This window comes from Micromys minutus, assembly GCF_963924665.1.
Source record: "Micromys minutus genome assembly, chromosome: 9".
NCBI classification, from domain to species: Eukaryota; Metazoa; Chordata; class Mammalia; order Rodentia; family Muridae; genus Micromys; species Micromys minutus.
The window spans coordinates 16,686,257-16,697,797 of NC_137978.1; the positions used below are offsets into that span (position 1 = coordinate 16,686,257).

Here is an 11,541-nt window from a genome sequence, read left to right on the forward strand (position 1 = left end):
GGTAGAATTCTGCACTAAACCCATCTAGTCCTGGGCTTTTTTTTTTTTTTTTTTTTTTTTTTTTTTTTTTTTTTTGGTTGGGAGACTTCTGATGACTGCTTCTTTTTTAGGGATTATGGGATTGTTTAAATGGCTAATCTGATCCTGATTTAACTTTGGCACCTGGTATCTGTCTAGAAAATCATCCATTCCAAATAGATTTTCCAGTTTTGTTGAGTATAGTCTTTTGTAGTAGGATCTAATGACTTCATGCATTTCCTCAGTCTCCACTTTCATTTCTGATTTTGTTAATTTGGATATTCTCTGTAGGCAGTCCGTGAGTTTTGATGGTGGTGGGCCAGCTCTCTGCCTTCATTTTTCAAGCTGTGATTTTTGTCTTGGTGTTGTTTATTCCACCATAGTGACTCTCAGTACATCTGTGACAACCCTGATTTGGTAAGGAACACGACTTTGCTGTGGTCATCCGCTGCCTCTGGTATATCACTCTTCCACCTGTGCTGCCATGAGCATTCATGCCACAAAATCAACCTTTACCTTCTGCTCAGTGACCACCGGTGGGTCTCTGTGTTTATTGGCATGGGTCAAAGAGCTTTTTGTGATACAAGTCGGTCAGTGCAGAAACGTTGTCTTGGATATATGCTGTAATTTCAAATCAGGTATTATAATGTTACTAATACAACACAAAATGTTTTTCTTCTTTGGTGTCTTCATAATCCCACATGTATTCTTTTAAAGTCATACTTCTGGGAGAAACATTATTGAAGGCATTATTTGGTTGGTATTGAGCCTGAACATTATCTAAAAATATAATCAGTTTTCATAACATTATTCTATAATTACCATAGATTTTGTACTTTTTATCTTAATACCTAAAGCTGTTGCTACTGCTTTGTCATTTAGATGATGTATCTGTTCCTCTTTTTGCTTTTATTTCCAATGACATTATATTTTTGGTTTAGTGCCACAAACCAACATCACAGTTTTCTTTCTAGGAAGGTAAAAATGAAATAGAACAGACACCCAGTCATTAAAGAACACACATGGTATGCACTCACTGATAAGTGAATACTAGCTCCAGAAAGCTCAGAATACCCAATACCCAAGAAACAATTCACAGAGATTATGAAGCTCAAAAAGAAGAAAGACCAATATGGGGATGCCTCAGTCCTTCTTAGAACAGAGAACAAAACTCTCATGGGAGGAAGTGCAAGGTCAAATGGAGGAACAGGGATTGAAGAAAAGATCACTCAGAAAGTGCCTCACCTGGAGATCTACCACATTTGCAGTCACCAAATCAAAGCACTGTAGCTGATCCCAAAAAGTACTTACTGCCAGGAACCAGACAGAGATACCCCTAAGGGACTACGCTAGAGTCATATAGATACAGCTGAACATGCTTGCAGCTAACCATCCTGATGAGATTTCTAAAAACAGGACCTAAGGAGCTGAAAAGGGTTGCAACCTCATGGGAAGATAACAACACTACTAACCAACCAAACCTTCCAAAACTCCCATGGGGTAAAACACCAACCTCTGTGTGCACTTAGAGAAACCTATTGATCCAGTTGAGTATGTAGCTGAAGATAGCAGTGTCTGGCATCGATGTGAGATTTTGTTTCAGAGAGGGCATATTTTCCCTATGTAGGGGAATGACAAGGCAATGGGGTAGAGAAGAGATCAGAAGGGAGTGCACCTCTGTGAAGGCAACTGGGGGTGGGTGGGAGCAGGGCAGGGTAAAGGGATAACATCTCAAATGTAAATACAGAGGATCTAATAAAAAAAGAATAAAAAAAGAAAAATAACAGATGTGGAGACTTCTATCATCAAATCAACACTTTTTTTTTTTTTATCACTAACACTTTTCTTTTCTCAGGAAAGATAAAGGAGTAAATGAACATTCCAGATAGTGGAGGTACTGAAAGCCCTTGTTGTGTATCAGAACTGCCTAAACATCTCAGCCATTAGAAACACTGAAGACAAATCACTGAATTCAATATTAAGTAAGAAGAGTTGGCTGTCAAATTTTATAGGTATCTGTATCCTTGCCCGAAACTAAAAGTGAAATTACACATAAATGCATACATTATACATGATATAGTGTATGTGTGGTGTATAATAGCAGTACAAGCTATATTTAATTCTGCACATATGAGTGCACACACAGCTTTTTCTCATGGATGCCAGTACCTCCCTGCTGTCCCAGACCCCATCTTTCAGTCTCACCACCCTTGTTTCATCCTTGCTGATGCAGAAAGTCCCAGTGTGTGCCCCTCATTCTCTCTCCATTATCATATCTGCTCACTGTGCAACTGCTTTTATTAAATCTTAGAATTTTTTTCTGAAAACGCATAACCACCAGATGAAACCGTAAATTAAGGAGTTTAAGTTTTCAATGGAACTCCCATGTGTAAGAATTTCCCCTGATATCTAGAGCTTAGAGAATGTTCTTGTAATGACCTAATGCTGTTTCAAAAAAGAGGAAAGAAAAGGAAAGGAAAAGAAAAGAAAGAATGACGAAAGTAAGAAACAAAGGTGTGGGGGGAAGCAAAAGGAAACCAAATCTTCAATTTACTAGAAAAATTTAGGGAAGAAGAGAGCCACCTACTGGCCATGCCCTGCAAAGAACAAACAGTCTAACTGATAGTTGTCTACAGAATTCTGATTCCTGGCAGTTTCTTCCACACTAGGACAGACCTTTCCGGGGAAGAATCTACTTGAGATCAGAAAGCTCCATTTCCTTCAATTCTCTAAGGGAGAAACAAAACATCTCCAGTCCTCACAGGTCATTTCTTCTGAATAATGGACAGCTAAATGTGTAAAAAATATTCATTTGTGTCCTTTCTCTCTAGTCTTCTGCAATAAAAGTTCTCTGGAGAAGAGGGTGTCTGTGTGCAGTCCCCATAGCAGTGATTTACAATGAAACTCACATCATTTTGAGCAGTTGATAAACCATATGGAATCCACTGTGAAACTGAGAAAAACACCCCTGAGCTAGGAATGCTATAAAATAGCATCTGAATCTGCTGAAGGATGAATCTGATTCTCCACCTGCTGACTGGCCTGCTGATGCCAGCAATGGTGTGTTTGGTAAATATGTTAATTTATGACCATCTTACGACTGTTTTTAATGTGATTTCCAAGAGTTCAAGTATCCTATTCTGCCCTGGCACATACCACATGGTGTATTCCAAATCTGTGCTCCAGTCCAAGGTCACTCTTAATCGATGTGTAGTAACTTAGTTCTTATTCCTTTTGAAGGCAGATGCGTGTATACAAGGATATAGCTCAACATATCAAAAGAGTTCTTAACCTATCAGCCCCTTTGGCTTCTACAGGACAATTACAGGGAGAATGACAATGCTCATCTATCCTAAAGATTCATCAGCTCCTTCTTAAGAGTCAGCTGTCAATTATTAATTTCTCCCTGTTGTTGGGTTTTGCTTCTTGATTTTATGATCAGGAGAAAGATGTCTCTGTCTCTTTGGATGAGGAACATGCTCTCTCATGAGTGATGCCATGTCTGATTCCTCACAGGGGGCATAGGAATAGGTAAAGAATTTTAGATATGACATGGACAGATATTGGTGATCTGTGTATTTGCAGAAAACCAAGTGCTATTGAGGTGAACTTAAGATCTGGTAATTGAAGTAGACTTTGCCAGGGATTGTAATTATTGGGTAAATGGCTATTGGTGTGAATGTTTACAATGTTTCAGATATGACTCTCTGTATTGGTAGTTAGTTTAAATGTAAATTTCATCACTTTTAGGGTTATATGATAGAACAATTTTATGAAACAACTTCAGATATCATCTTTTTCGGAAAATATATGTTGTCATATTGTGTTTCACATCTGTTATTTCTTTTATCCTACAGAATTTTGGAACAGGGGTTGAGGAATAGAAAGACTGAGACAAGAGCAAGGGGTGAGGACACCAAGCATTGAGCTATCATTTCTGCACGCATGACTAGACTTTAGTTCAGGCACAGCCACTCCACACAGGTCTATATAAGAACAGCCACAAATATCAGGGAGCACCACAAAACTATTAATGAAGACTGTGTAGAGTAATATCATGTAAGCTAGAAACAACTAAGTTTGTCAAGCTTCAGCATTGAGAGTGTGAAAAATGGCCATATCCAGTCCTCTAAGAACTTGAGTTGCAATGACCAGGACCCAGTGCTGCAGAGCAGGGCACAGGAAAAAATAGTCCATAATAGAGACAATCTGCAACAATGATCTGGCCAACATTGTAGCTTCAAGGCCAGTGTAAGGCACATTCAGGAAGTCATTAGGCAGAGAGAAATAGAGGATACATATATACACATCTGACTTAAACATACATATGCCTAGGTCAGCAAGCCTGGAAAGGGGATAACATTTGAAATGTAAATACCTACAAAATATCCAATAAAATTGAAAAAAGAGAAAACCTATAAAATAACTTTCAGAGTGTAGCAGAGAAAGAGGAAGCAATAGTGGAAACCAAAATTCATTAGAAAAAAAAAAAAAACCACCCAAACAGGCAGAGAATGATCTAAAGAAAATGAAAACTAGTGTTTGCCCTACTTAAGTCACATCCACACAGGATGGTCTTCAGAGATCTTAGAGAGGAAGGTTCAGGACCAAATAGCCCACAGGACCACCAGCATCTGCAGGATCCACCATGGCTAGGCTCTGTGCTTTCCTGATGGCCCTGGTAGTGATGAGCTACTGGTCAACCTGCTGTCTAGGCTGTGACCTGCCTCACACTCATAACCTCAGGAACAGGAGAGCCTTGACACTCCTGGCACAAATGAGGAGACTCTCCCCTGTCTCCTGCCTGAAGGACAGGAAGGACTTTGGATTCCCTCTGGAGAAAGTGGATGCTCAGCAGATCCAGAAGGTTCAATCCATCCTTGTCCTGAGTGAGCTGACTCAGCAGGTCCTGACCATCTTCACATCAACGGACTCATCTGCTGCTTGGGAGGAAACTCTCCTGGACTCATTCTGCACTGGCCTCCACCAGCAGCTTAACAACCTGCAGGCCTGTCTGATGCAGCAGAAAGAGATGCAGGAACCTCCCCTGACCCAGGAAGACTCCCTGCTGGCTGTGAGAAAATACTTCCACAGGATCACTGTCTACCTGAGGGAGAAGAAACACAGCCCCTGCGCCTGGGAGGTGGTCAGAGCGGAAGTCTGGAGAGCCCTGTCTTCCTCAGCTAACTTGCTGGCCAATCTGGGTGAGGAGGATACCTGAGCTAAAGTGGAGAGGATTCTCTTGGACAAGGACACTGAATATCACTTTAGAAGCTTTTCTTTTAAAAGTCTCATTTATTTTTATATGAATACAATCAACTTATCTAGATGTTTCGCAAAACTGTGCAGTTTTTCTGTATGTAAAAGCATTTGTTTTGTAATCTTGTCAAATCTATTTATACATATATATATTTATTTTTTTATTAATATAAGTTAAGGTATTTATTTTCAGTCTTGCAGTCTTATCTTTTCCTTATTGTAGCAACCATCATGTGTAAATAAAATGATTGTGTATTAAGACAAATTTGCTTTATAAAACACTTTGCTTGTTAATTCAGTATCTCTTCAAATTTTCCAATGTTCGTAAACGTATACTCCACAGCTTAAAAATGAACTGTGCTCCAAATCACACTCATACACATGTACACTGCACAGGGTTTAGACAAAGCTTTTCCTCTACTTCTCTCCAGTATAAAGTATCTGCGACAGAAAGCTAGAGAATGCTGCTCATGTCACAGTGTGAGCCAGAATGTGGACAGAGATCTCTTCTGAACAAGGACACTGCACCTCTCTACTCAGATTCTGCCATCTCAAAATTCTCACTCATTTTGGCACAAATTCAAACATGCTGCCTAAGTATTTCAGCAGTGATGAGCAATATTTTGTCTATCTGTAAAGACATTTGTTGTCCATCTATTCAGATTTATTTATTTGGTTATTTATCCATTCATTCATTCATTCATTCATCCATCTATCCATTCATTCATTTATTTAGTGTACTGTTTCTGTACTTCCATTACTTTGTATTTTTGTATTTACTTTAATGTAACAAATACACATGTAGCTAGTTAATTTTCTATTATTTAGGAATATAAATTATTCCTAAACGAATCTGTCTTAAGTTTTTCCTTCTTTTCATCTTTTCAGATAATTTTAATGTTTTAAACTGATGTTCTGCAGTACAACAATTATCTGCCTGGCCAGGTTGCAAATGTTATAGCTGCATGTGACATTGCCTAGATTTTTCCATGAGTAAATCTACTCAACCCATACTTGTTCTTCATTGATGGCAAAGTCTGTATCTTTACATTTCTCCAGTATAGTGTTCTGCATGTGTATGCAACCAGCATACTGTGCAGAAGGAAAGCAGGAAAGTTCCTGTCAAAATATGCCTTAGTCCTCTTTCACCAACTCTTCCCCAGACTTACCAGCCTCTGACTTCCCTCAGTCCCATGGCATTGCAGCAGTAACATCATCCTGAGATTGGTATCAGACTCCACACACTCTCACTCCAAGGAAGAACAAGTACTGAGGTTTGTGGTGATTGTTTTAAGTTGAAGGACACGGTAGAACCCAATAGAAACTGGTGTGCAGAAAGATGGTTTCTTCATTGATTCAACATTTGGGGACCAGTAAAGCACAGCCATGTGCCACCTTCTATAGCCAGACAGGAATCCCAGTGGAGTGATAGAGACACCAGATTACCCACAATACTTCCAACCCCAAATTATCCTGTCTAAAAGAAGAATTCAGGAATGGGGGATGGAGTAGAGTCTGAGGAAATAGCCAACTGATGACTGGCCCAACTTGAGATCCATCCATGAGCAAGACCTAATTCCTGACACTAGAAGGGACCAGTAAATAGCGAGTGCTTAGAACAGAAGATGAGATCCCACATAGAGCCAACTTTTCCACCCCATCTGTGATGTCAGCTATTCCCTGCCCTGTTCTGTCTAGTACATGTTTATCTTCCCCAGTGCTCAGTCTGCTTCAAGCATCACACAACTGTCATGCAAAGACTTTTTGCCTGAGCTGCGTCTGAAAGCAGACTTGCTACATCAACTTACTCTTCAAGCTTCGTTTTTTTTTTTTTTTTTTTTGCTTCTATTCTAGGAAGAACGAGAATAAAACTCAACCCACTGTGTCTACAGTTGCTTTAAACTATCATCCATGTCTGTCTATTCTTTATTTAGGGCTTAATTAGGATCAGAGCACCTACATTCTTCTACGTTGTGTCACCAGAAGGCTCTGATACACCTTTAATCACAGCCCTCCTAAACATATATATATATATATATATATATATATATATATATATAGTGGCAAATATTAAATGATGGTGTAACCTTTTGTTGGACCCCTAAGTCTCACTCCACAGACACCACTCTAGTAGTGCGGAGACCAGGAAACACCATATGGTCTCTCTCCTCTTGGTGCTCCATGACACCTCTAGGAACTCTGATGTGGTTTCTTTCCTGGGAAATTCACTCTGTCTGCCCTGTTGCTTCTGTCCCGGGTTGATACCACTGCCCTAGTGTGTTCCTTTCCTCCACCGCTTGGTACAAACATGACTCCAAAGCCCGGTAACTTATCAGACAGGTTTATATGGCAAATTCTCAATCCTCAAACCCTCTACACAATAAGCTTATACAACCAATGGACAAAGATACAAACTGCCCTTCTTTATGGGATAAAAAGACCCTTAGAAAACCCTTAAAAACAATAATAACAACCTCATCAAGCTAGATATGTGCCAAGAGAAAAATACACATCTGCCTCCATCTCCGTTCCTCCCACAATCGCCTACTCCTCTCCTCTTATTCCACCTGCCTAGACCTTTCTCCACCTATCTCTGTCATGTCCAATCATGTATTGACTTAATATAAATCTACATATATGTGTGTGTGTGTCTGTATGTGTGTGTGTGTGTGTGTGTGTGTGTGTGTGTGTGTGTGTGTGTGTGTTAGCTGTACACCAATCTTTGGATTGACCCTACTTTCCTCTAGCTAACCTGAGTTGTACCTTCTGTGACCATGAAATGTCTACACTTTCAGCAGGGATGCCAAGGTTTCTAGAGAGGTGATCATCATCAGAGACACCAGAGGGACGTCAAAGAAGCACAAGGTTACCACCATCTCTCTCGGGAAGCAAGTTTTCTCTTGAATAGTTGTGGGTAGACAGCACAGGCGAAATCTGACAGAGCAGTGATAATCAAAGCCTTATCTCCTCAAAGGCTTATCCCTCACTAGGATCTACTTGAGTGAGGGTGAGGCCTGGTTCCTCATCCTGAGGGAATTTCAGTCAGAAGGATCCAATCGAAGTATCCTGTTGAGTTCATTTTAAAGCAAAGGTTTAGAAAGTATTTCTTCCTATCATAGAAAGCACTCAACACCATAGATACTGCTCTCTAGATGGAGAAGGTTTCAGTTCACCCTCATTACCTCTCTGGCAGAATGATTGACACACAGTCTTCAGTGTCATAGGCACCTACATGGATACACATTGCCTGATCTCCCATCCAATCCCAACCTCTGGTCCTCTCAAGCCATTCCACACTGGTCAGGCCTATGCAGGAACCTGGTAATGAACTTTGCCTTTTCTAGCAAAGGGATATCCACTACACCACAGTGTCCTCAAATATAGGTAACAGAGATACTAATCACCTAAACTACACATATTATGCTTTCAACCAACTGAACACAAACAGGAAAATGCACAAAGTGCTGTCATAGTTTATACTTTATTTCTTACATACAACAAAGTTAGAGTTCTGCCATGGCCCCCGGGAGATGAGTCTAAGCATTGTAATATGTAGGTGGCAGCTGCAGAGCTATTCCTCAAGCCAGGACACACATTGGGTGCTTTTTCCCACCAATAAGGAGCAGGAGAACCTACTATTTATGCTGTGGCTACTGATGAATGCATCTCAGAGACTTAGATCAAGCTCAAAATTATACCCATAATTTTCTGAACAGCTGGAAGAGATCTATGGACCAGTAACAATTCTTCCAACACAAAAAGAGATGAAGCTGGGACCTGGACCTGTCTATGTCTATATTCATGGAGTAAAACCTGCCACAGGAATCCACACCTTTAATGTGTGCACACCTTTAATTTCAGCACTGGGATGAGGGGGTATTTATGTGAGTTTCAGGCTGGGAATAAGGATCTTTTCTCAGGAAAGACTTTGTTTTATATCTGAAATTAACTTAAATTATATAAAATATTACTTTAAAATATTTCCCCCAATTTTTATTGGAAATTTTCTACATTTACATTTCAGATGTTATCCCTTTTCTACATCCACCCTCTTTCCCCATCCCATTGTATCCATGAAGGTGCTCCCTCTCCCAATCACCCTCTCCCACCTCAGTACCTTGGCATTCCCCTACACTGGGAAAATGAGCCTTCACTGAACCAATAATTTCTACTCCCATTGATGTCAGAAAATGCTATCCTTTGCTGTATATGTACCTAGGGCCATGGGGCCTTTCCATGCAAACTCATTGGTTGATGTTTTAGTCCTTAGGAATTGTGGTGGGTTTGGTTATTTGATAATTTTGTTCTTCCCATGGGGTTTCAGACCTTTTCAATTCCTTCAGCCCTTCCTCTAGCTCCTTCATTGAGTGCTCAGTCTGATGTTTAGCTGCAAGCATCCTCCTCTGTATTAGTATGACTCTGAAAGAGCCTCTATATTATGTTCCTGCCAGTAAGCACTACTTGGAATCCGTAATAGTGCTTGTGTTTACTGAGCACATATAGGGTACATCCCCAGGTGAGCCAGTCTCTGTATGATCTTTTCTCCAATCACTGTTGCTGTTCCTTTATTTGTCCCTTTATTTCCTCCCATGAATATTTTGTTTTTCCTTCTAATAAAGACTGAGGGATCCATTTTCTGGCCTTCCTTCTCTTTGAGCTTCAAAAGTTCTGTGGATGGTTTCTTGGGTATTTAAGCTTTTTGAGCTAGTATACACTTATAAGTTTATTATTTAATTAAAATAAATTTATATCTCAAAATAAAAATTAGCATGGCATGTTTGCACAAGCCTTTAATCCCTTCTCCCTGGAGGTAGAAGCAGCAGGAGCTATGTGAGTTCAAAGTCAGCTCCAGGACATCAAGATGGCATAGACTAAGCTTGATTCAAAACAACAAAGGAGGCATAGCCAGCAGAGGTGAATTGCCCACTCATGGTCCCCTGACCTCTATTGTCCTGTTCTGAGCTTGTTTTGCTATCTAAAGGAGTCCCTTAGGATGCCAAAATTCATTCTGCTTTCTTATGGAGGCCTGCAGAAACTCAAGAACAATCAGTTTGAAACCCTCCTCCACCAATCCATTCCCATTCTGGTCAGCCTGAGGCACAGCCAGCAAAGTTGGGTCCCCTGACATCCATTGTCTAGCCCAGAGCTTCCTCTGCCTTCTTCTGGCATCAGGATCATCTAGACAACACCATGGAAGAATCAGGTGGCTAAAAGACAACTTAAAAATCACAGTTAACAAGGGTAAGGGCAATATGGCACCACCAGAGCCCAGTTATCCCAGTACAGTAAGGCCTAACTTATTCTAACAATTTTCTAACAAAACTAAAGCACAAGAAGATGATTTCAAATCCAGTCTTATAAAGATGATGAAGGCCTTTAAAGAAGAAATGCACTAAAATTAAAATGAAGATGGTTTCTAAGCAGTATTTTATGTGAAGCAGTCTGGTGCAACTTTTTGATTAAATGTTCACAAAGGCCTTTCATTTAGAAATGTTTTTGTTGTTGTTGTTGTTGTTGGTTTGTTTTTGTTTTTGCTCTCTCTCTCTCTCTCTCTCTCTCTCTCTCTCTCTCTCTCTCTCTCTCTCTCTCTCAACAGTATATTTGTGTAGCACTGGCTATCTGGGAACACTGTAGAAAAGGCTGGCCTTGAACGCAAAGAGTTCTGCTTCCCAAGTGACATGGAAACTTCTAGTTTCTTTCTAAAGTTAGTTATATTAAATTATGTTTTGCAGGGGCACACAGGTGAAAGATGTCTTGCTAAAGCAGACACACAACACAAAAAAAAAAATGTTTTCCTGAAGCAGACACAGATTAAGGGACTGTTTTGATATAGCAGACACGTGAGAAAAAAAAGAAAACTCTTGATAAGGGGTAAGCGTGACCCACAGACAGGGGGCGGTGAGCACTGAACATGGTCTGCTTTTCTCCACCTCACTGTTCTTCGCTAACAGCATGCGTGTATTGGTTCATGCCATTGTTGAGCTCAACTTGTAATAATGCCACCATTGAGAGAAACATGTCAAGAACTGCTAGTGATGTTCTGGCAGCAGTGGCCTTGCCTTAGGCTGGTTGTTTACCCAAGTTCAAACTTAGGTTCTCTAAGATGAAGTCTGAACCCAAAACTGTGCTCTCTCAAGGACACCATTCAGCATAGATGTCCACAAGGACACACCCTAGTCAGAAGGAACCTGATAAAGCACTCAGGTGTCATGCTAAAGCTTAGGAACTGTAAGTCTCATCCCAGGAACCACCAGAAGGCCAGAA

At 40.3% G+C, this 11,541-nt stretch overlaps 1 protein-coding gene across 1 annotated transcript; it reads left to right on the plus strand.

Moving 5' to 3' along the window:
* Positions 1-4,666: 4,666 nt before the first annotated feature.
* Positions 4,667-5,239, plus strand: LOC308424949 (interferon alpha-12-like; the record flags this gene model as incomplete). The annotated part of the gene is made up of 1 exon (XM_080922122.1): positions 4,667-5,239. One exon carries the CDS (start codon positions 4,667-4,669, stop codon positions 5,237-5,239), a length of 573 nt encoding a protein of 190 aa, XP_080778248.1.
* Between the last annotated feature and the right edge of the window lie 6,302 nt (positions 5,240-11,541).